The sequence below is a fragment of the Drosophila serrata genome, unplaced genomic scaffold (assembly GCF_035046125.1).
Source record: "Drosophila serrata isolate PLE 108 unplaced genomic scaffold, ASM3504612v1 contig_14, whole genome shotgun sequence".
Taxonomy (NCBI): domain Eukaryota; kingdom Metazoa; phylum Arthropoda; class Insecta; order Diptera; family Drosophilidae; genus Drosophila; species Drosophila serrata.
This window is the reverse complement of record NW_028256912.1, coordinates 28503-52057: the sequence shown is the minus strand read 5'-3', so window position 1 is coordinate 52057 and position 23555 is coordinate 28503. Positions and strand designations below refer to the sequence as shown.

The 23555-nt window shown below is 40.5% G+C and overlaps 2 protein-coding genes across 3 annotated transcripts in view; one reads left to right on the top strand and one right to left on the bottom strand.

The window, feature by feature from the left end:
* Positions 1–19268, bottom strand: part of Ugt50B3 (UDP-glycosyltransferase family 50 member B3) — a 36294-nt gene extending 17026 nt beyond the window's left edge. The window contains exons 1-2 of the mRNA XM_086828093.1: positions 19035–19268; positions 11831–12014 (exon numbers count right to left, since the gene is read on the bottom strand). Coding sequence (XP_086684219.1) covers positions 11831–11884 — 54 coding nt within the window. The 5' untranslated portion in view covers positions 11885–12014; positions 19035–19268. The remainder of the gene's footprint in view (positions 1–11830; positions 12015–19034) is intronic.
* Positions 13758–23282, top strand: LOC147645112 (uncharacterized). Of its 2 annotated transcripts, none has more exons than XR_015270589.1 (3): positions 13758–13847; positions 17170–17369; positions 17444–19068. XR_015270589.1 is itself a non-coding variant. In XM_086828095.1 (3 exons), exons 2-3 carry the CDS (start codon positions 17803–17805, stop codon positions 23113–23115), a joined length of 522 nt encoding a protein of 173 aa, XP_086684221.1. In that variant the 5' UTR covers positions 16453–17369; positions 17444–17802; the 3' UTR covers positions 23116–23282. The 2 variants fall into 2 exon arrangements, 1 of the variants encoding a protein (XP_086684221.1); XM_086828095.1 differs by lacking the exon at positions 13758–13847 and adding an exon at positions 23062–23282 and having other exon boundaries at positions 16453–17369; positions 17444–18270.
* The last annotated feature ends 273 nt before the right edge of the window (positions 23283–23555 follow it).

Below are 23555 nucleotides of genomic sequence, written 5' to 3'. Positions count from 1 at the left end.
CTTCGCTCGTCAGATCCAGGCTCCAGTTCACCGCGCAGGGATGGGCCGAAGCGTTCGAGCGAGGGGAAGAAGGCTAAGGCTCAGTATAAAGCTGCCCTTCGAATCCAGAGCCGGCTCCGGACAAAAGCTGCCCTCTCCGAAGAGGAGAACGTAAAGCTCAACTGGCCGAGCAAAGGATCGAGGAGAGCAGGCTGCACTTCACCAAGCTTCCTAGCATGGCATCAACGGCCGGTTTCGCCAACAAGGTGGAGGAGATGCTTGTCACCAAGCGGCAACGCTCTGCCTAGAGTGCCATAAAAGACACTCCGGCGAGCAAGCGGAGTCCAACTCGTGTCCAAGGAAGCAGGCCCCCCCTTGAAGGCGAAAACCCAAAAGGAAAATAAAATCGCGAATGCCAGTGAGGTGACCAAACGACATTTGATCGTGGCAATCATTGACAGGAGCGATGAGAATAGCAAGATGACCGAGGCGCAGTGGAAGACGGTGCATGCGCGGCTCGTTGACTCATTAGTTACACGGATGGAGGAAGACCCTGTAGCGCCAATGGGGTCAAAATCCTAAAATGTATGGATGACCCGACGAGAAAGTGGCTGACGCAAACGGTCGGCCAATTGGAAGCCTTGTGGGACGGGGCCAAGCAGGCGAGGTGGAGAAGGACCTGGAAACCATTGTTGACGCCCAGGAAGAGGAGGAAGACGGTGACATGACGATAATAGTCAACCAGTCGAGTGGAGTTGAACCCAGAATCCATGTCCCTAAGGGTGCTGCAGCTAAATCTCCATAGGAGCAAGGTAGCGTCGGCGGAACTCCTTATTGCCATGGAGCAAGGGTTCGCCGATGTAGCTCGAGTCCAAGAGCCATGGACGGCAATGCCGTCGCCGGACTAAAATTCTCAAACTACAACGCGTTCTACACACCATCGGTAAGTAGAAACAGAACCGCCGTACTCGTACGGAAGGGACTTCAAGCTAACCTTATGTCTCATTACAGCTCTGACGACCTGACTGTGGTGTTGCTAGAAAGCTAGAAGAAGCGCCTAATGGTAGCTTCCTGCTACATGGCACACGATAGGACAGCTCCACCGGAAGAGCTCAGCAGTCTGGTAGATCCCGGCCCAAAGGACCAGCAACTCATCGTGGGTGCAGACGCCAATGCGCACCACAGCGTATGGGAAAGACACGACATAAACGACAGAGGTGAGTCACTTTAAGACTTTATTCTCTCTACCAATTTATATAAAGCAAACGTGTGGAAGGAACACACCTTTGTAGGCCCCACCTCGACATAACATTCGTAGCGGGATAAAGTACCATGGTATCAGACTGGAAGGTCCTGGAGAGACCATCCTTCTTAGAACACAGGAACATACAGTTCCAATGCGAGTTCGATTACTCTCAAAAACCAACAGTCTTTAGGAACCCCTGAAACACTAACTGGGGAAAGTTTCAAAATATTATCTCTCGTAAACTCGCGACTAGTTCGGGCGCAGTAAAATCCAATGATGCCATAGAAAAGTCCCTAGAAACCCTCTTAAAGGAATTACTGGAGGAATACAAAATCCTCTAAAGAACTGCAAAAAGAAAACACGCTGGGCACAAATAAGCTCTCGGGGAAACTTCTGCTCCAACATAGGGACGGTCCTAAAAACGGCTCGACTACGGTAGTTGCTTTCAAAGCAACCTATCATACAGATTCAGCTCAAACGCGATAACGGGCAGTGGACTGAGGGCCGCGAAGAGGCCCTAACAGCACTAACGCACTTGCACTTTCCAGGTTGCACAGAGATCACCGATGCTAACAAGCACCAGGTACTAGAAACCAGGGAAGAGCATCTCCCAAATGAACTTATATCCTCTAGAAGAATTCACCGGGCTAAAGACTACATCGCGGAGAGAACAGCACCAGAATTAGATGGAATATTCCCAGCCATGCCGCAGGCGACTAAAGGAGTCATCACTCCATGGCTATACGAAATGTACACAGCCGTCATAGTACGGGCTATATCCCAATCCAATGGAGGACCTCAAGGATTGTCTTCCTGCCTGAAGCAGGGAAGAGCAGCCACGTCAGTCCAAAGGACTACAGGCCGATTAGCATCAGATAACGCTAGAAAAGCTGCTGGACCAAAACATCAGAAACGATGTGGGCAGATTACTGTCAACCAACCAGCACCCATACACAAAAGGGAAATCAGTTGAGACGGCGCTGAATTCTCTAGTAGCTATCATTGAGAGAGCCATGCACAACAAGGAATATGCGCACGAAGTCTTCTTATACATATCCGGGGCATTCAACAATGTAAGCACAAACGCAATAATGGAGCGCCTATGAGCAACCAATACGCACCCCGCCATCATCTTTTGAATTGGAAATCTATTAAGTTGCCGACGGGTACAATCGTTTTGGGGCACCGCTTCCATGGTAAAAGAGCGCACAGAGGCACGCCGCAAGGTGGAGTCCTATCGCCCCTCGACCTAATCAGCAGGTTCGAGAGAAAGTACCTTGTAAAGATAACAGCTTATGCTGGCGAAAAAAGCATAATTATCACGGGAGTATGTCCATCGACCCTTAGCTCGATCATGGAATCAACACATAGGGAGATATTTGAGTGAACGGACAAGGTAGGACTCAATATTATTGCGGATAAGACGGACCTCATTCTCTTAACAAAGAGATACAAGGTACTGCGATGGATCCTCCCAAAAATAAATACAACCAGGCTGACCCCGAAAACACAAGTCAAATACCTGGGCACTGTACTGGAAAGCAAGCTGACATGGGAACTGTATGTATCCCGAAAAGACTGCAGACTACTACTAGTGGGAAGCATGCAGTCAATCTGGGCATCACCAACAGCGGCAAAAAATTGGGATGAATCTGAGGCAACCGAAACCTTTGAGCATCTCATCTGTAAGTGGCCAGCCCTAACGCAGGCAAGAGTAAAGCACTTTAGTGCCCCGGTACTGGCATCACTAGAGGTCCCAGGTGAACTACTTCTCTTCACAAAAACTACCGCGATCCTAAAGGATTTCAACACCGCGTAAGATTCTCCAGGACCATGTGAAAACAACAACCGGATAAATAAGGGCCATACTGGCCTATGATTGGCCCCTCAGGTGGGCCGTCCGGTTTAACCTAGCTTAACCTTATATAAAAGAAAGATTAATTAACTCATTATTTTAATCACGATTTGAATTGTGGAAATGTATGTGCTATAATTATATTTGTTATATGCTGTTATATCTGTTCTGGGTATTGTTTGCATTCTTTATTGCCACAAATAACTATGAATATTAGATATCTCGGCCTAGCGCAAGGCCGCCGCTCAGAAATAATTTAATTATGAAATCGTTAATATTATTCGTTGTGTTTTTTGGTTAGACCCAAAATTCTTGGTATTTGCCTCGCAGTACAGTTTTTTTTTATTGCCCCCACCCCACTGCTTTGAACCCGATACGCTTGCATATGCATTTGTGTGGCAAGTTGTTGTTCTTTGTTCTTTTTCGTAGCGGAGGCTCAGTCTGCTGCTTGGCAAGGCAGCAGCTCGGTTCGACGAGCTCACATACATTGTTACTAAGGCGGTGGCTCCGTCCCTGTATACGCCTTGCCATGCCAACTGCCTTCATGGGCAAAATAGCTTGAGCAAGCATTTCTTTGCCAGTGCGATTTAACTTGGCCACATAGGAGCTCTCCATTCCAACATTACAAGGAAAACAAACGATACACTAGTGACTCAGAGTCTGAAAGTAAAGGGCCCCCGCATACTTCCACCCCAATACGGGCACCCGCTAGCCCCTCAGTAGGAATTCTGGTCCGACCAGCTTAAAGCTATAATTCAGGCCGCAGTTGCCCATGCCCTAGTGGACAGGGTCGGCAAAGAAGGGGAAATGCGCCAAGCCAAACAGCAGTTGACCGCTCATGTGGCAGCGGGGCAAGTCGCACCTACACAGGCAGAAGCTCCAAAAATCAAAGTTTATAAGCCCATTGCCATTAAAGGCAATGTTCAATGCAACGAGCCTTTAGGTGCCGTTAAATGCCTGCCCAAAATTACGGGTGCACAGAACACATATGTGTCTTGGCGGCAAGCGGCAGTAGCCGCATATTACATATTTAGGAAATATGTTAATAGCTCAATCCATTACCAGGCGGTAGTTATAATTAGGAGTAAGATTAGAGGCCCTGCCGATGCGGTGCTTTCCTCGTTTGGCAAAATATTGAATTTTAATGCAATCATAGACCGCCTCAATTTCACGGCAAAAATTTTGTGCAAAAAAAATTTTTATTTCGGGCCTCAAGCGCAGCCTCTCCGATGTCCTTTTCCTGGCAAAGCCGAAAGACATACCAATTGCGTTGGCATTGGCTCCAGAGGTGACATCAAAGTCCATTCCAAAGTCGCAAGATCGCCAACAAACTTCCTATCAAGGGCACCCCCAAGTAAGTGCGAGCAAAAACCCACACTTCACTAAACAACACAAGGCTCAGGTGCACTCCGCTCCGCACAATGACATAAGAACACGCCAGAGCCCACGGAGGTTGACCTTTCAATGTCAAGCCATCTCTAGCGCCGGCCTACCAAAATGGGAAGCCGGCCGGGTTCGATCGATCCGGCCCTCACAAGAGACAGAGGGTTAACCACATCGCACAGGGCGCAGGTGAAGAAGATTGAAGAAAAATACACCGACGCAGCTTCAAGAGCGCCCCAGGAAATCAATGACGATGCCATTCACGAATATGATTCGGACACTATTAATTTTTTAGGGGAAAATCCCTGCTACCCGTCTTCAGATGAAGAGTATCGGGGGTAGATATGAGGCTTTTGATATGAGGGATTGAAAGGCGTCCGCCCGGTAGAATCGGCATTCACGATACATTCTATCCAAGGCGCCACCACCATCACTAAGAAGTGCTATGTCTCCCTATTCAACTTGAAGGCCACGTTCTTCATATCACAAGATCTGTCCTCCTTGGATGCCATAATTGGCCTTGACCTGTTAAAACAGCCAGGGGCATCGCTTTATTTAGCTTCCGGCCACCTCAAATGGGGCTCCGAAGTAGAAAAGTTAGAATTCCAATCGTGCCCCGACGTCAATTTTACCAACATTGATTGCTCGGACGCACTGTCTCTAGCTAGAGTGGCCTTTATCAAAATGCTTGGCGAACGAAAAAAAGCCTTTGCAAACATCAACGAGGCCCTGCCGTACAACACGTCGGTGGTAGCTACCATCACGACGGTTAGCGAGGAGCCCATTTATATCAAGCTTTACCCGTACCCAATCGGGGCAGCGGATTTTGTCAGTGGCGAATTTCAAGAGTTGGTAAAAAATGGCATAATACAAAAGTCAAAGTCGTCCTACAATAACCCAATATGGGTAGTAGACAAAAAGGGCACTGACGAAGCGGGCAAAAAATGCGGCTCGTATTAGACTTTCGCAAATTGAATGAGAAGACGATATCAGATCACTATCCCATGACAAATATCTCTATGATACTAGAGAATTTAGCCGAAGCCAAATAATTCACAACATTAGATTTGAAGTCGGGCTACCACCAAATCACTCTGGCAGAGCGTGACCGTGAAAAAACTTCGTTTTTCGTTAACAGAGGAAAATACGAGTTTCGCCGGCTTCCATTTGGTTTAAAGAATGCTGCCAGCATCTTCCAAAGAACCATCGACGACATACTGCGAAAGCAGATTGGCAAATTTTGCTATGTCTATGTTGATGAGATCATCAACGCCCACATACAGCACGTAGATTGGGTTCTAAAGAGCCTCCACGACGCCAACATGAGGGTGTCAACGCAAAAATCGCGTTTTTTTAAGCATTAGCTATTTGGGCTTTATTGTCACCAACAATGGTGCCACAACTGACGCAGAAAAAACCAACCCCATTCAGGAATTCCCCGAACTTGCTTTCCAAAAGTTGCGTAACATTCTTGCTTCAGAGGATGTCATCCTCAGCTATCCTGATTACAAGAAGGCATTCGATCTAACGACGGATGGAAAACCCATTACCATGATATCTAGGACCCCAAAGTACCGAGAGGTTAACTACGCTCTAAACGAGCGTGAGCGTCACGGACTACTCGCAGGCCAAGTACATTTCAGCATAAGATCTTCAACTGCGAGGGACCACCCGTGGAGGAATATAAGTTGCCGACGGCAATTTACCGTTTTTTCTGACGCATTAACATTTAATTAATTTGTACAACTGTGCAGATGAGTGCAGTATTTTTCAATAAGTGCATAAACATGGATTGCAAAGAAATCGACGCTCACAAGATAATGAAAGTTTTTGTGATACATATATACATATACCATATACCATCATTTTTCCAAGTGCATGGACGTGTTTTTTTTTCTTGCGCTCTCGTTTTGTGTTAAAGTTTGAAAATAACCACCGGGGATAACTTAAATTTTCTATTTTGTGTTTATAACTTCCCGTTCACTTCGCGTGTGCATGCATCTATTCTGATTTGTGTTTATAATTGGTTTTATTTCCCAATTTAGTTGTGCTGCTAGTGCTAGCTTTTGCATATATTGCATTCCTTTTTGTGCCTTCTTCGTTTAGCTTTTGTTTGCGCCGTCGCAACAGCTAAACGTTTTTGTTATTTATCTCCCACGCTCTCCCACTCTCTCGCTTTCGCTGTGCCACTGCGCTTTTTATCTTATCTCATCTCCCACGCTCTCCCGCTATCGCTGTGACTCTTCATTTCTTATCTTTACAGCTCTTTTGCTTTTTGTTTTTGTTTTTTTTCTTCTTTCATGCTGCAAACCAATAACGGTTTTAAGGGCATTTTAACGAGTTTTCGTAAAACTCTTGATATGTTCTTGGCGCTGGACACTAAATTGAATAGCCTTACGCTATTAAATGAGGGTGGGTAGCATGTAAGCGGACCCCAACTACCTATAACGGACTATCAGCAGCAGCCTCCCTCGGCACAACCCTCGACCTCAGCATTAATTCCACGAGTGCTGAGATTGAGCGTTAGAAAAGATTCGGTACCCGAATGTGCAGCGGGTGTGCCCGTACCGCCGGTGATTTCTGTTCTGTCCCCTTGGGGGTCGCATTTATTGCCCCCTCAAAGTCCCGTGTATACCGCTACATCTGCCCAGGGTGTTAGGCCCGGAATACCGGCCGACAATGGCACGGCAGATAACCCAATAATCTCTCAGCTGATTAAGCATTGGAAGATAATCTCGCCTTTATACAAGGCAATACCTGAGCCGAAAAAATTAAGATAAAGGTGGAAAAGTTTAAATTTTCTTACGCTAGGGACCTTTCATCTTTAAAAATAAATGTCCCTAACGAGCTCTTTAATACTTTGCTCTCGCAACTTATGGCCAGATTACATTGTTGTTAAGTTGTTCCAAGCTAAAAAGAAAAAAACGGCCTGTATTAATAACTCTACCCAGGCCTGATCATACCACTGCGCCTTCTACGTCTTCCAATCCCAAACTAACCAAAAAGACTAACCTACTCTCTAGGTATTTCCTATCAGAATGCAAGAGACTTACGTCGTAAGCTTCCTAACTTGTATTCTGATAGCCTTTCGTTTTGCTTCTCAGGTTATTGTGCTCACAGAAACCTGGTTAAAGCCGGAGATTCTGAGCTCCGAAGTTTTTCCAGCTGTGTTCACAGTATATCGGCTAGATCGCCCTATCAGGCGCGGGGGTGGAGTTCTTATAGCAGTGGACTGCTCACTCACTTCAGAATCATTAACCTTCGAGGAATGCAACGATGTTGAAATCCTTTGAGTAAAGCTATCTATCGAAGGTAGATACATGCCTCCATTGTCGGAACTTCCTTTTATTGGAATCACTTTCCGCTATTAAGATGGTTTCCAGTAGACTTTTGGATAGAAACCAGTTGGTAGACCTAGGTGATTTTAATATCTCTGGTGCTATTTGGTGCTCAAATAATTCCACCAATACTCTCTTTACACCTACACAACGTGACTCTATCGCTGGCTTGTTCGACATTACGCTGTCTCAAGTCAACCATGTGCGAAATTCCTTACAGCGCTTGCTTGATCTTTGCTTCATCTCTGATCCTGCGAGAGTCAGTTTAGCAAGGGTGGCGCCTGTGACGCAGCCCGAAGATCCTTATCATCCAACTTTCAATGTGATTCTTGATATTGGGTGTGACGTACAGAATATTTCTGACCGTCCAGCCAATAAAGTCCTATGTTTTCTCAAAACAGACTTTGAACGGGTGAATAATTTTATAAACGAGTTCAATTGGTCCGATCTATACATGTGCACTGACATGGCAGTTGCCGTGGATATTTTTTACAACGCCATGAATTCATTTTTTACTGAATGTGTTCCGTTATACTAGCCGCCAAGCTTAAATAAACCGCCATGGTTTACTAAAGAGTTGAGCCGACTTAAAAATAAAAAATCTATGCTGTATGCTAAATTTAAATTCACCCGGCTCTGCCCTTTCATCTTAATTCTCAGATCGGTCAAATTTAACCTAGCTGAACGCGCAGTGTCATAAAAACAATTTAACTCGTTGTAGGGCCCAGTTCTCAAAGGACCCTAATCGTAAGCCTAAAACAAATTCTTCCTCGCATTTATTTGATAATACTACCGCATATAATGATCAGGCAATAGCCGATCTCTTTTCGTAGTTTTTTCAAACAACTTTTTCAAACTCTTCGTATTTACCCCAGACTTATTCCTACGGCATACCCAAATCAAACTTAATTTTATATCCTAGCCTAAACGAAAGTCCTCTTCTTTTAGATCTTCATCGTGTCAAGCCAGTTTATTCGCCAGGTCCCGACGGAATTCCTGGCTGTGTGCTTAGGTATTGTGCCGACGCTCTGTGCTATCTCCTTCTAAAATTGTTAACCTAGAACCCTAGAAACCTCCCAGTTTTTCATTATTTGGAAGGAATCGTTTATTATTCCTCTTCACAAAAAAGGTAGCAAATTGGATGCCAGCAATTATAGAAGAATCTCTAAGTTGTCGACCTTCCTTACACTATTCGAAAACATAATTACTCTTCACTCGCAGCACCTTTGTAGATCAGTTATTTCTCTATGTCAACATGGTTTTATTAAGCGAAGATCAACAACAACAAATCTTTTGGAGCTCTCTTCCTATATTATAAAGAGCTTCCATAACAATTTTCAGACAGATGTAATCTATACTGATTTCAGTAAAGCATTTAACTCTGTTTACCATTTTCTCCTCGTTAGAAAACCCGATTTAATGGGTTTTTCAAGTGATCTTCTTAATTGGATCTCAAGTTATCTGAATTGCAGGACGCAAAAGATCCTCTTTAAGAATAATTTATCCAATGTTTTACAATGTGTTACATCTGGCGTCCCGCAAGCTTGCTGAACTGCTGCTCTTTGGAAAGAATTAATTCTGTTGATGATTTGGGTGTCCACTTGGACCAAAAACTTCAGTTTATTGATCATTTTTCGTCTATGGTAAATAGAGCCAGGGGTGTGCTTGGATTTATTAAACGGTGGTCGAAGGAATTCAATGACCCCAATGTTACTAAATCCTTATATACTTCTTTTGTTCGTCGTATGTAAGAATATGGATACTGCGTTTGGAGCCCTTAGTACGGCGTCCATAATAAACGCATTCAGTCAAAAGAACTTTTTACTTTTTGCTCTACGCGGTTTAAATTGGGGTGCAAACCAAAGATTACCTTCCTACTCTAGTAGACTCCTATTAATAAACTTACCGTCCTTAGCCAATGACGAACTAGCCGGAGCAGGATCTGCAGGTCTGAGCACTGATATAGAGATACCGATCTCCATGAACTCGGTTCAGACAAGGATCCACGACCATTACAAACAGACTGCCAACAAGGAATGGTTAAAAAAGAGTGAGTATAGGAGGTCAAAGAAATGTTGGCCCACAGCAAACGGGACACCAGCAGGTTGACTGTGGTTACCACAGGACATTGTGCGATTGAGTCGCACACAATGAAAATGGGACTGCCATATAATGCAATCTGTAAAAGCTGGTAGCAATCTACAGAGCAAGAGACATCGGAACATCTGCTCTGCTCCTGCGCAGCGCTAAATCACATTAGAATACGTCACTTCCACGCCTACAAGCTGGAGTCACCTGGAAGTATATGAAATCTGAAGATATCAGCAATCCTATGCTTTCTTACTGACTCATATTTAATTGAGCGTGATCGTGACAACAAGTAGACAACGGAGGGAGTGAACCAAAAAGGAACTCATCTCTAACTGGAGGCTTTAGGATGGGCCCTCACCACTTCTACCTACCTACCATCAATGTACCCTGGAGACATTAAGCTTTGCGTGCAATATAATGACCTTTCTTACCAGACGGAATTACAAACAGACATCAATAACTTTTAATAAGTGAGTCGTTAAAACTTATTTAACTTCAAGGGTTTTAAATGAACGTTGATGACATTATCATATGTTGTTTCCAAGTTTGCAACTTTTTCGCTGAACGTCTGTTCAAAGAGTTAATTAATTCAATATATAATTTTGGTGGATTTTAAACTTAAGTCTAGCGATCATTTTGTGTGCTTGGAAAATAAAACCAGAGGTATGTTTGGAATTATTTAAAGATTCAATTGATTTCTATCACCCCTTTTGTTACAAAAACCTTTTAAATTTAGTTCGTTTGTTAGTTCGTTAGTTTAAAAAAAAATTATACTTTTCTTGTTACGCTACCTAACTGGGATGCCAACCAAAGGTCATATTCCGAATCTAATAGTCTTATCCTTATTAAAATAATTTTCTAAGTGAACCGTGCAATGCATCACCTTCTTATATATATACATATATGGTGGCTTGTTAGGTATGCTTAATTTCTTTGTATCGAATATAAATACTTGAACCATTTTTCCTTAAGTACTCCCACCCTATAAAACATTTTTGTGCAAATAATAATAATAATAATATTTAATGTATTCACAAACTAAAAACTTCAGTTCTAACCCTAAAAACATTGTGTTTCCACTTTCGTTAGGTAGTCCGGATCTGAAACCCATGGAGGTTTCTAGAACGGCGTTGAGAGGTGGTTGGTGTTGACCCTCCAGAAAATACAACGGAAATCAATTAAGAATTGAGTTCTCCATCGGTACAATCGGATAACAAATATTTTATTACACTCTATTTAAGAATTATTAATATGTATTTATTTGTCTTTTTTTTTAATTTAAGTAATTTCATTTATTATTCTATCACGGCAATGACAGTATAAAGTTTAAGGAAATAGCAGCAAAATTTTTTTTTTCGATAAAAATTATGCACGTGAGTTCACTTATTTTCCTTAATTTCATATTTTCCATTTTTTGTTTTTTGAATTATGTCAAACTTTCATCTTGTAGTTTCTTGTTCAAGTTTCGGTCCAAAATGATCTGCTGCCAGTAAAGAGAAGGTTTCTTTTGAGTAACGTTTTAACCGCACAATCTTTCAACAAAAAAGCACTTTCCATAGTGAAATCTGCCCACCACCGGAATCAACAAAATTTTCGCCGCTATTGGAACGTTAGGTTTTAAAAACCACGTTAGATGGCTTCAGGCAACTATTTCACAATCAATTAATTTACATTTAATATGTTTAATATGTTGCTAAGTGAAAAATAAATAAAATAAATAAATCAATATATGATAACAAAAATCGTATTTAAAATTTATATTTTTTAGTTTTACAAACTTAACTTCTCCCAAGAAATATATTCATGAATATATATTGACTGTTATTATAAGTGAAATATATTACACTAGAGAGGGCATACGCAGGGTAATTTAAAATTTCAAAACAATTAATCTTAGGAACAAATTATAAAGATAAAATTTAATGTGATGTAACTTACTTCGAAAGCATATCTCAGGCCATCCCATGGCTTAATGGGCATATCTCCAGCCATTCGAGAGCCCAGTAAATCCCAATTGGTGTAGTTTTGAATGTATTCAACTAAACCAGATGGAGTTATCTCGTGGAGACCTTTAATTTGAAAATCTGCACGAAAGCCACTAAGAAAAGTAATATTGTGACCCCTGAAATCACGGAAAGTTTAATTTATTAATAAATTATCTATCCTTTTTTTAAAAGGTAATGGTATATTTAATGAACATTTTTAACATTTTATAAGAAAATCTGTATTACTCTTATTAAAAAAATGTTTTGTTTTCTATGTAATTTATGGAATAATAATCACACTACATCTAATTGCTTCGTTTAGTTCCTTTACAGTTGCACTTGTTTTGGTGGGTATTTTTTCGTGAAACCATGTCGAAATTGCCCTAATCTTTATACCAACAAATCTTGGTCGTGTTGGCATGTAATTTTCAACTGGTTCTAACATTTTTGACCAGGTGAAGTTTACTCTAATGTTCATAGTTACCAACATTAAAATACCGGTATCCACTAACAGAAAAATTTAACAAAATAACATAAGTGAAATAAGACTAAATAGCGATGACAGTAGTATTTTCCAATCTCAACCACTAATTTAATAGAAAACAAGAAAGGAAGCTAACTTCGGCACGCCGAAGTTTATATATATATATAATATATCCTTGCAGATAGAACTTCGATGACTTGGAATCCAGACAATATAAATTACATATATTGAGGTTAAAAAACAAGAAAGGAAGCTAACTTAGGCACGCCGAAGTTTATATACCGTTGCATATAGAGCATACATACATAAGCCATACAATATAAATTATATATATTTATGTTTAAAAACAATGAAGTAATACCTGCTTTCATTTCATTCACCTATACATATTATATTAACAGTTTTACCTTCACAGATTTGTATGGCACCTATATGATATAATCGTCAGATTTTCATTAAAGTTGACACAAATCTTAAGAATAATATAAAATGGCTATATCTCAAATTTGATGAAAATCTGTTAAAAACTGAAAAAGTTTTAATTTTTAATTGTTTTAATTTCTCGATCGTTCCTATTGCAGCTATATGATATAGTAGTCCGATTTTCCTAAAATTTTACATTAAATTGAAAAGTAAAATGAAATGGCTATATCCCGAATTTGATCAAATTCTGTTGACAACTGAAAATGTTATAATTTTTAATTGTATTAATTTCTCGATCGTTTTACACAAAATTGTAGAATATTGTAAAATGGCAACATCTTAAGTTTTTATAATTTTTAATTGGTATTAATTTAAATGAAAACTGATAAAGTTATAAGTTTTAATAGTATTAATTTCTCGATCTTTCCTATGGGAGCTATATTATATATAAAATACATACATATAATTTTACACAAAAATGTAAAGTAATATAAATTGCCTATATCTCAAATTTGATCAGATTCTGTTGATAACTGAAAATGTTAGAATTTTTGTTGTTAAAATTTTCCGATCATTTCTATTGCAGCTATATGATATAGTCTTCAGATCAGGCCTGTTCCGACATATATACGAGTGAGAGTATATACATAGAAGACTAATTACCCAGTTTCATTCAGATAGCATTAAAACTGAGAGACTAGCTTGCGATGAAAATTCAAACTGTGTTCGGATACTGCCAAACAATTAATTGCTGTTTTTGAAGGGATTCGGAGAAGCGGTTCCGAAATTAGATTGAGATGATTAAAAAATATTATTTAACGAAAAAAAAAGAATCGAAAGTCTCGTTGTTGAAATCGATTTGTTCACAGCTATAATGACAGCTGAAGTATTCACAAGTGTTTTGTAATGTAATTTATTAAATATTTTTAAAGAGTAAGTGACTTATTTGTATTTAGTTAATAAATTTATTTCCAGATTTGCTTTTGAACCTGGACTCTTTTTTAACCTTGATGGTGTGAACGGAAGGCCATTATATATCCAGTATTTGTTTTCTTCTTAATTGGTGAGTATATTTATGGAAAATATTGTCCTTTGATTCTTATATACATATGTATATACATATGTATGTTAAGCAGTGAGGAAGAGGCGGACAACGGATACTTATGGGTTTCGTTGTGAATGGCGTTTGGGTGATCGAGAGAGCAGAGGGAGCGTGGATCAGTTGCGGAAAAGAAGTAAACAGAAGCAGTCGCATTTTTCGGGAGTCGTTTGAAAGTTGTTAAAGTCGTTTAAGTTATTATATTAATCTCAGCATACTAATTCTAAATAAACATTATAATACAAACTCTACATTTGGGGGCTCGTTCCGGGTCTGAGATAAACAATTAAGAAAAGAGTTAAATTAACTAGTGAGTGACTAGAAGCTGTGAACAGAAGTTGTGAAATTCGGTTGAAAAAAGAAACTGCGTAGTAAAGCGATTCAGGTAGAAAAAATATCAAAGAAGACAACTGCGCAGTTTAATTCTGTACTCTTATATTCCTTTCGCTGTGACTTGGATATGGAAAAAATAACGCGTAGAACGCCGGCAAAAAATAGAAGGGAAGTACAAGATATGGAAGAAGTCGATGAGGAGCAGGAAGAAGCAGTGGAACTGAAAGAAAATGAGAATGTATTGGAAGTTTCGGATATGAAGAATAAAATCGACAATATATTGCAGTTGTTGTCATTAAAAATTCAAATTGATGAGAGCACAAATGGCCGCGCCAAGCCACAAATTGATAATTTTGAGAAATAGTAAACGATTTTGATGGTCAATTGGTGCAACAATGGTTCGAAATGTTCGAAAAAAATGCAGATGCACTTAAACAGATGTATGTATGTACAAGCCAGAGGCAAGATGATAGGTGCAGCCAAATTATTTCTACAGTCAGTGTGTGTGAGCGAATATAATGAGCTAAAGAGAGCACTGATAGAAGAGTTTTCAAGCAATACCACCAGCGCCGACGTGCTTTGCAACTGGCGATAGTTGCAAAGCAGGAAGAAAAATAAGAGCGAGACATTTCACGAATACATTTTACATTTACGTCAGATAGCCACGGCAGAAAAGGTTGAGGAATCAGCGATGCTGCAGTACATCGTAAACGGACTAGTTGATGTTAAAAATGAGTACAAGCACTAAGCAAGAAACATATAGAGGTGTCAAACAGTACCAAAAAGTACTATCACAAAAACGGCTGAGCCTGGAACCCCAGAGCACCCGAACGATATGTCTAGAACCCCAGAGTGCCTTCGGCTTTTTCGAGTTCGAAGCAGTCGTTCGAAACCGAGCACAACAAGAATTCACTTTTCAGTGGCAGATCGACCGTGGAAGGATGAGCAGGGGTGCGTTTCTTTGCGCTGTGCTCTCGTTTCTTTGTATATGTGTATATGTGTACAAGCGCTCACACGTTTGTATGCGTGTGCAAATTTCTGTTCGCAGAGTCTTTTTCATAGGTTTCGGACGGCCACAGCCAGTGGGCCGAAGCGGCGGCTCACTTGCTTATGACGTCACAGCAATACTTAGCGGTTAGCGCTTGCATTGGGGGACAAATTATTTAAGTTATCTAACTATAATTACCATTTATTTTAATTTAATTTTTGTTTTTCCTGACAATATATTTCCCAAAAGTCATTTTGTTGATGAATCATCGATGAATTGTTCATGAATTTTTTGAGGAATTGTTGATAAATCATCGATGAATTGTTGATGAATGATCGATGAATTTTTGATGAATCATCGATGAATTGTTAATGCATTTTTATTTAAGTATTTATTTATTTAATTTAATTTTTTTTTATTTGCTAAGCAACAACAAAAAAGTGCGCCAAAAAAAAGCGCGCCCAAATATGCATACATATGTACATACATACATAGATATTGACATATGTATGTAAGCATAATTAAAACAAATCAAAGAATCTTAGAAAATCAAAACAAAACAAAAAGTGACACGCGCAAATCACTTGCATAGACAACAACAACATACCCTGCAGTACCTGTCATCAGTAATTCATCAACAGTCAAGGGGGTGCTGTTGATGATTCATCGATGACAGGCTATACAAACTGTTGATGAATTTAACATGGGCATGTCATAAGCCGTCATCAATAAAAATTCTTGAACAATTCATCGATGATTCATCAACAAAATGACTTTTGGGAAATATATTGTCAGGAAAAACAAAAATTAAATTAAAATAAGTGGTAATTATAGTTAGATAACTTAAATAATTTGTCCCCCAATGCAAGCGCTAACCGCTAAGTATTGCTGTGACGTCATAAGCAAGTGAGCCGCCGCTTCGGCCCACTGGCTGTGGCCGTCCGAAACCTATGAAAAAGACTCTGCGAACAGAAATTTGCACACGCATACAAACGTGTGAGCGCTTGTACACATATACACATATACAAAGAAACGAGAGCACAGCGCAAAGAAACGCACCCCTGCTCATCCTTCCACGGTCGATCTGCCACTGAAAAGTGAATTCTTGTTGTGCTCGGTTTCGAACGACTGCTTCGAACTCGAAAAAGCCGAAGGCACTCTGGGGTTCTAGACGTATCGTTCGGGTGCTCTGGGGTTCCAGGCTCAGCCGTTTTTGTGATAGTACTTTTTGGTACTGTTTGACACCTCTATGTGTTTCTTGCTTAGTGGTACAAGGCAATACTTTATTCGTGCAAGACCTTCAAATCCCTCAGACAACAATATGAAATTATAATGCAACTGGACGATAAGCCTCGTAATTCGTGGAACAAGCGGAGTGCATCACCAAATAACCAACAGAAACGAAAGGAATTCTGTTTGTGGTTCAGCAGAGCATAAAATCAAAGATTGTCAGTCTCCAACGAAGTGCTTCAAATGCAATGAGACCGGTCATATTGCTAAAAATTGTCCGTTTGTAGAAGCAAATGTTCGCAAAGTGGTTGACCAAAGCCGTTTCAAACTAATCTCCGTAAATGGTGCTGAAATAAATTGATTGATCGATACAGGATCGGATGATTCACTTGTCACGAAGAAGATTGCTGAAAAAATTGGAAACATTGATATTTATAAAAGTGCATCGTTGTTGAGTGGTCTGGGCCAGAAAAAAACAAAGCCTATTTGATTTTTCACCGCTGAAGTTGTTGCCGATCAGTTATTCACGCAGCAAATGTTTCTAGTCGTGCCCAATGACGTCATCGATTGTGGAGCGTTGCTAGGTCATGATTTTACCAGAAAGTTCAACTTTTACTTGGACGACAATGGCTTCAAATTGACGGGTTTGAGAACTGAAGATAAAGAAGCAGATGGATTTGGCTCCGATGTTTATAATATTAAAGAAGCATCTAATTTGTTTACTTTTTCACCCAGGTATAAAGAAGCAGTGTGAAAACTCGTCGAAGAAGTCCAGAGAAGGCCATCAAACCCTTCTAACCAGGGTCCAGTCGAGCTGAAGATCACTCCAGATGGCGTAATAAAACCATTTCATCAGTCACCATCTCGCCTATCTGCAAACGAAACCGAGGCTATTAAAAACCAAATAACCGAATGGTTGACCCAGTGAATAATACGTAAGTCATCATCGAACGTAAATTTAAAACACCCAAAAATATACGAGCGGTGCAGTCATTTCTTGGTTTAACAGGTTTTTTCAGAAAGTTTATACCAGGTTATGCTCATATTGCCCGACCGTTGACCAATCTCCTCAGAAAGGACGTCGAATTCCAAATAGGAAGCGCAGAACTGCAGTCCCTTCAAGAGCTTAAGCGGATTCTCTTCTGCGAACCGGTGCTACACATATACTCGCGAACAGCACAAACTGAGCTGCACACCGATGCATGTAAGGACGGATTTGGAGCAGTTTTACTGCAGGTATTTGATGGCCAACTGCACCCGGTTTATTTCTGGAGTAAGAAAACGTCAGCTTCAGAGGCCGAAAGACATAGCTATATCTTAGAGGCGAAGGCTATCTATTTAGCGCTCAGAAAGTTTCGTCATTACCTCATGGGCATTCACTTCAAGCTTGTCACAGATTGCTCCGCGTTCAAAGACACCACCAGAAAAGACGATATTCCGAGAGAAGTTGCAGCGTACGTAATGTATCTACAGGCCTTCAGCTGCAATGTTGTTCACAAGCCAGGGAACAAGATGAAACACGTGGATCACCTGAGTCGCCATCCAGAGTCAGTTTGGATCGTAACAGCAGAAGTAGCAGCACGCATCAGGAACGCACAACAGAATGACGAATACAGTAAAGCAATTCTGGTCATTCTCCAGGATCGTCCATATCGAAATTTTAGGATGAAAGGTGATATTCTTTACCGAACAGTCGAAGGCAACGATCTTATTGTTGTGCCTAAATCAATGGAAAAAGATGTCATTCGAGAGCCTCATGAAGTCGGCCACTTTGCAGTTCAAAAAACTATTCATTCCGAAAAGCAGCAGTTTTGGATCCCTCACCTAGAGCGGAAGGTAACGAATTTTAAAGCCAACTGTATTAAATGCATTATTTACAGTAAGAAGATGGGAAAGCAAGAAGGGCTATTGCACTGCATCGCCAAAGAAGACACCCCGTTGCATACACTACATATCGACCATCTTGGGCCAATGGACGCCACATCAAAGCAGTACAAAGATATACTGGCAATTGTCGATGGATTCGCCAAGTTTGTTTGGCTCTATCCCATGGGATTTGTTTTTGTTTTTTGAACATGACACCAGGAATCGGACAGGAAAGGAATTTTGGTACTGAAGGGTGTTTATTAATTGTGGTGTACATACATATACATATATGTTTAGATTAGCAACGGCTATAACAAAAAATTCATTTTTATTTATTTTATTTTTTGCTGATTTAAAGCTTCATCAAATTGCTCGCCGTAAAGTTGTGTTTGTATGTAGCTTCTTAGAGCATCTTCCAAGCGGCTGTTTTTCTCCCAAACTTCGAGAAGTGCAGCGTGTGTAAGCTCATAAGTTGCTGGACATAAGTAATTTTTTTTTTAAGAAACGTGCAAAAAGTTGCAAAAATGATTAGTTTTGCGATATTAAGGATACATTTGGGAATAACTTTTCGTTTTTACCTTTTTGAAACTTTGTGCCATTTGTAAGTTATACACCACGGAACACAAACAAACTTGTTAGTTTTAGGCTTAAAAGATACACATATAAAACAGTTCACAGTTGGACAACAAGTCATAATAATCAAAACATGTAATCAAAGATACATTTATAAATACCTTTGCCATAATCAGAAAGAATAAATCAATTTGATGCTCCACAAAATAAACAGTGAAAGTTTGCAAAGATTTTTCACTAATTTAAGCACAAGGAAAGGAGAATTGCATCTTTGTTAACTTTGCACTTTGACTGTTGACGGAACTACAGTCGTAATTCTATTATGAGCCCAGTTATCCCATTCGAATCCAAACTTTACATAGTGGGGCTGGCACAAGGACACTTACTGCAAGAAAAATTCTGAACAAAGTAAAAAAAACAACGTGTTAGAAAGTCCGTGAACATGCCTGCATCCTTTTTGGGAATATTGAATTCGTTAACTTATAAATGATTTGCCGGAGAAGGTCTCTCTTAAAATGAATGCAACAAATTTTGGTTCCGCAGAACCAGCTTGCGTTACCTCCATCTGCGCAAGCATAATCAGTAGTAGCAGCAGTAGCTATGACGAAAGGATCCTTCCGAAAGAGAGAAATATTGAGAGGGCGACAGCCGGTAGTCGGTCTCCCTAAGTTAACCCCTAAGATGACCCAAACCAGCATATTCACCGTGGTGGTCGACAGGGGAAGCTTTAAAGGGCGAGTCACATGGAATAGCTGGGAAAGGGTCGAGAACGAGCTTCTCCCTACGGGTCTAGAACACTTTGTGTTAAGTCAGTGAACCCGGGCGGGGACCTAGGTTTAGTTACCATAACCACTAGTTACCATAACCACTATTAGAAAGCCGTCAAGGTAAAAATACATATAGGTCAGTCCAACTAGGCCACTACGAATCATGGCGGCAACCCTTTCATGCATGACATAGTGCACGAATTGGAGGCGCCATGGGGTGACTAATTATCCTTTCTAATGGGTAAGCCGCAGCCCATGGGAAATATGAACGGCCTCAATATTGATGGGGCTAAAATCATTGTAGTGAAGGTCGTTGCTTTCTTGATGCGGTTAGTTGGAAACGAACGTACTCCGTTCAAGGAGCTGTGGGTGGTAATAAAATGGCTGGTCTAAAAACAGAGGAAAACAAGCTTGCTGTTAGCCCAAAAGTAAAACTAATGCATGTATTTAAGCTAAAAGCATTCTAATAAGAGTATGAGCTCTAAAGGAAAGTACTCAAGGAAAGCCCACCACATGAGCTAATCTGTGCACAAACTAATCATTGTATACGAAGCAAGCGCTCACCACTATCAGTAGGGAAGCAATGCAAGGCTAAGATTATTTTTTTAAACTTAGCCTTAACTCGGATCTGTGTAAAAGGATAATACTACCACATCTATCACACTAATAGCCAAAGAGTCATCGACCTATCGTTTGTGCTTCTTCTTGAGACGCAAGGAAGTGGGAAAGTCTCAGATTAAAGCAACTGTGTGGCTGATGAGCTTAGACGACATGATAATACCAAATCTCTTCTCCCAGCCCGGACATAGGCTACCATTGATAGCAAAAAGACACCTGCAGGCTTATACTTTGTTAGTCGTGACTTAACAAGACACTAGCTTGTTGGTCTCTGGGCCAGCAAACTATCAGAAGTGCTTATCGACTTCTGCAAAAGCCGCAGGGATGCAGATGAGAAAGAAAACGTAGAGCACCATTCTTTTCTCGTCCAGATATTTTCAGACTTTAACAGAAACATTACAACTAAAACAAGAATACAATAGCCCAGTACTTTAGCCAAGATATCACAACGGAGCTACATAGGTCTAAGTGTTTAAGTAATTAATTCGCATATCGATATTAGATTGGCTGCTGTTTTATAATAACCAAAGTTAAAGTATATTTTGTTTTATTAATTAATCTGCAGAAATGCAGCCAACTTTAACACTTCGAAGATTGTATACCCTTGAAGATTGCAATTTTATACATAACTAGCCGGCCCGTCCCGGCTTCGCACGGGCATATTATGGTTAAGAGGGCACTTCTGAATACATCAAGGTTCTGGCAAAATCATCTTCCTGGCATAAGGTGAAGAAGGCAGTCAGAGTTGTCGCTGGCCGATTCAGGACTCTTTCTTGCACATTTTTTTCTGTGAAATAGACACGTTGACCATTCTCCAAATGGACTGCCACGTTTCTCTGTGGCATATTGTGGTTGAACGCATAAGAAATAAGTCACATTGAAATGGTATCCATCGGCACCATCCCAGAAGATTAGTGGATACTGCAAAGCATCGTAACAACGGTGAGTTTCTGCGACGTTTACCAATCGATCGTTTCGTCGATGGAGAACAATATCTCGAGGTTGAAACTGATCCCCGACTATGACAATTGCCACTTCGTCTATAGTTGGAGCATTATATCTCCTGATATGTTCTCCAGCAGGCGTTTTGTCTGCATGAATGACAATTTTATGGGTATCCGAAGGCATCATATCGATTGCTGTTTTGAATAAACGCACCAAATTGTTCCGTTCGTGAAAAAGATTCTGTAGCTGCGAAATAATTGGCCTCTTCAGCGATTTATTGATTCCATAACGTGCATCTACTTCATCTCCATCATCACCAATGAAGTACATTTGAAGAAATTTGTGTTCGCTGTCTTGGAACGGAAGCAGGGAACCGGCTTTATGATAGATTTGTCCTTTGATTTTAAAAGTTGGCATGAATTGCGCAGTTATAATTTCCGCACCAAATGACGTCATTTGAAAGCAAGAGTTGTATTTCCTAATGTTCGACAGGAAATGCTTCGATTCAGCAGTAGATCCAGCGAATAGAGAGTGCAGAGGCTCTGGTGGTGCTTCAAGTTGAGGCAATTTCACTTTCCCGGAAGCGCAACACAATCCTTTTGGTTCGTTTTTGAATTTGAGAGCCTGACAGTATATGCAGACCTGATGCATCTGGCCAATAACGACATTGCGATTCGAGCTATAATCAACAGTTGGATTATATCTGAATGCAAGACGATTGTATTGCAGGGTTTGATCTGCTTCAAGCTGTAAACGCGCTTCAGTTACCCTTGCCCTGTCGCGATCATTATTTTGAGAGTGAATCAAATCGATTGCTGCAGAACGCGACTGCCTAACTCTCAATCGTTTTCTCTCAAGCCTATCTGCTCGTCTTTCTGCTGATTCCTCTATGTGCATTTGCATTGCTCTCTGCCGCTCAGTCTCTCGGAAGGAGGCCCGTTCTTCGTCAGTCATATTCGTAATCTTACGTCGTTTTGCTTCTGTATTGCGAATACAACGACCCAATCTCGACTTTTTTGGTGGCATGACTTCGTTTCTTACTGAACCTGAACAAAAAATAAAATTTGTATCTCCAATTTCTTCTTTCAATATGTTTTTAATGTTTGACAGGAAATGCTTTGATTTGCTTGTAGAGGGCGCAGTAGTAGGGGCACGGGGAAACGCTAAAAAAAAAAATATATTCGCAGCCGCAGATAAGCTATCAACATCAAAAGTAGTCAATAACCGAGCTGGAACCTCAACGCATGTTCTCTAAAAATTTGGGCATAAACGGTTCAGAACTTTTCAAGTTTCTTCTTTCAATATGTTTTGAATGTTTGACAGGAAATGCTTTGATTCAGCTGGCTGCCTGTAGATGGCGCAGCAGTAGGGTCACTTGGAACGCTAAGGGTGGACTACCCCTAACATTTAGGGGGATGAAAAATAGATGTTGGCCTATTCTCATAGATACCGGATAAGCACAAAAAATTTCATCAAAATCGGTCAAGCCGTTTCGGAGGAGTAAGGGCACGAAAACTGTGACACGAGAATTTTATATATTAGATAATTAATGCAACATAACTGTTATACTTATGTATTTATAAAAAAAATCGGGTACATCTTTGGAATTCTCACATAAGTTGAGATTTGAATACAATTTGTTCCCATTGTTCAAAGTTGCCAGGCAAATGTGTTTCTTTAGGGTCTCAACAGATGTTGGCAACTTACTTTTTACGTATGCACTGAGGTTACATCGGAAAATTACCAAAGTGAGCTTTGTAAGATGTTATTTTTCAAATAATGCCTGCTTTTAGGCGATTAAACATTGGACATTGGACATTGGAAACAATTAATTAATTGCTTTTTTTAATAATGCCAGGTACTAGACGGCCTAACAATGGACGGTGTGTGCGAGTGCTCAAACAGAAGATGAACGTGCCGAAAAAAAGCTATTAGACGGACCCAATATACCCTGCAGAAACGCTGAATAAATGAAATATTACTAGAAGACAACCTGTAAAACTCAAGAAATAAAAATTGACCACTAGCATGAGAGTCACTTTACAGAATGACGCCTCTGCTGTTGAATTCTCAAAACTACTTTTGGCGCTTGGCATCCTGTTGATGCGTCGACTGGTTTGATGTCGTTCCCGGACAATTTTTCAAGTCATTGAAGGAGGAGGTGGCAAATCTTGGATTAGTATCGCAAATCGCTAGAGAACGGCATTCATACGAATCGGTCGATGGCGTGATCAACGAGGATGAAGCGTCTAACTATCCGACGGAATTTTTGAACTCGCTTGACGTGCCAGGAACTCCGCCGCATAATTTATAACTGAAGGTTGTTGTTTTTAAGTGGTTAACATGTTCCAG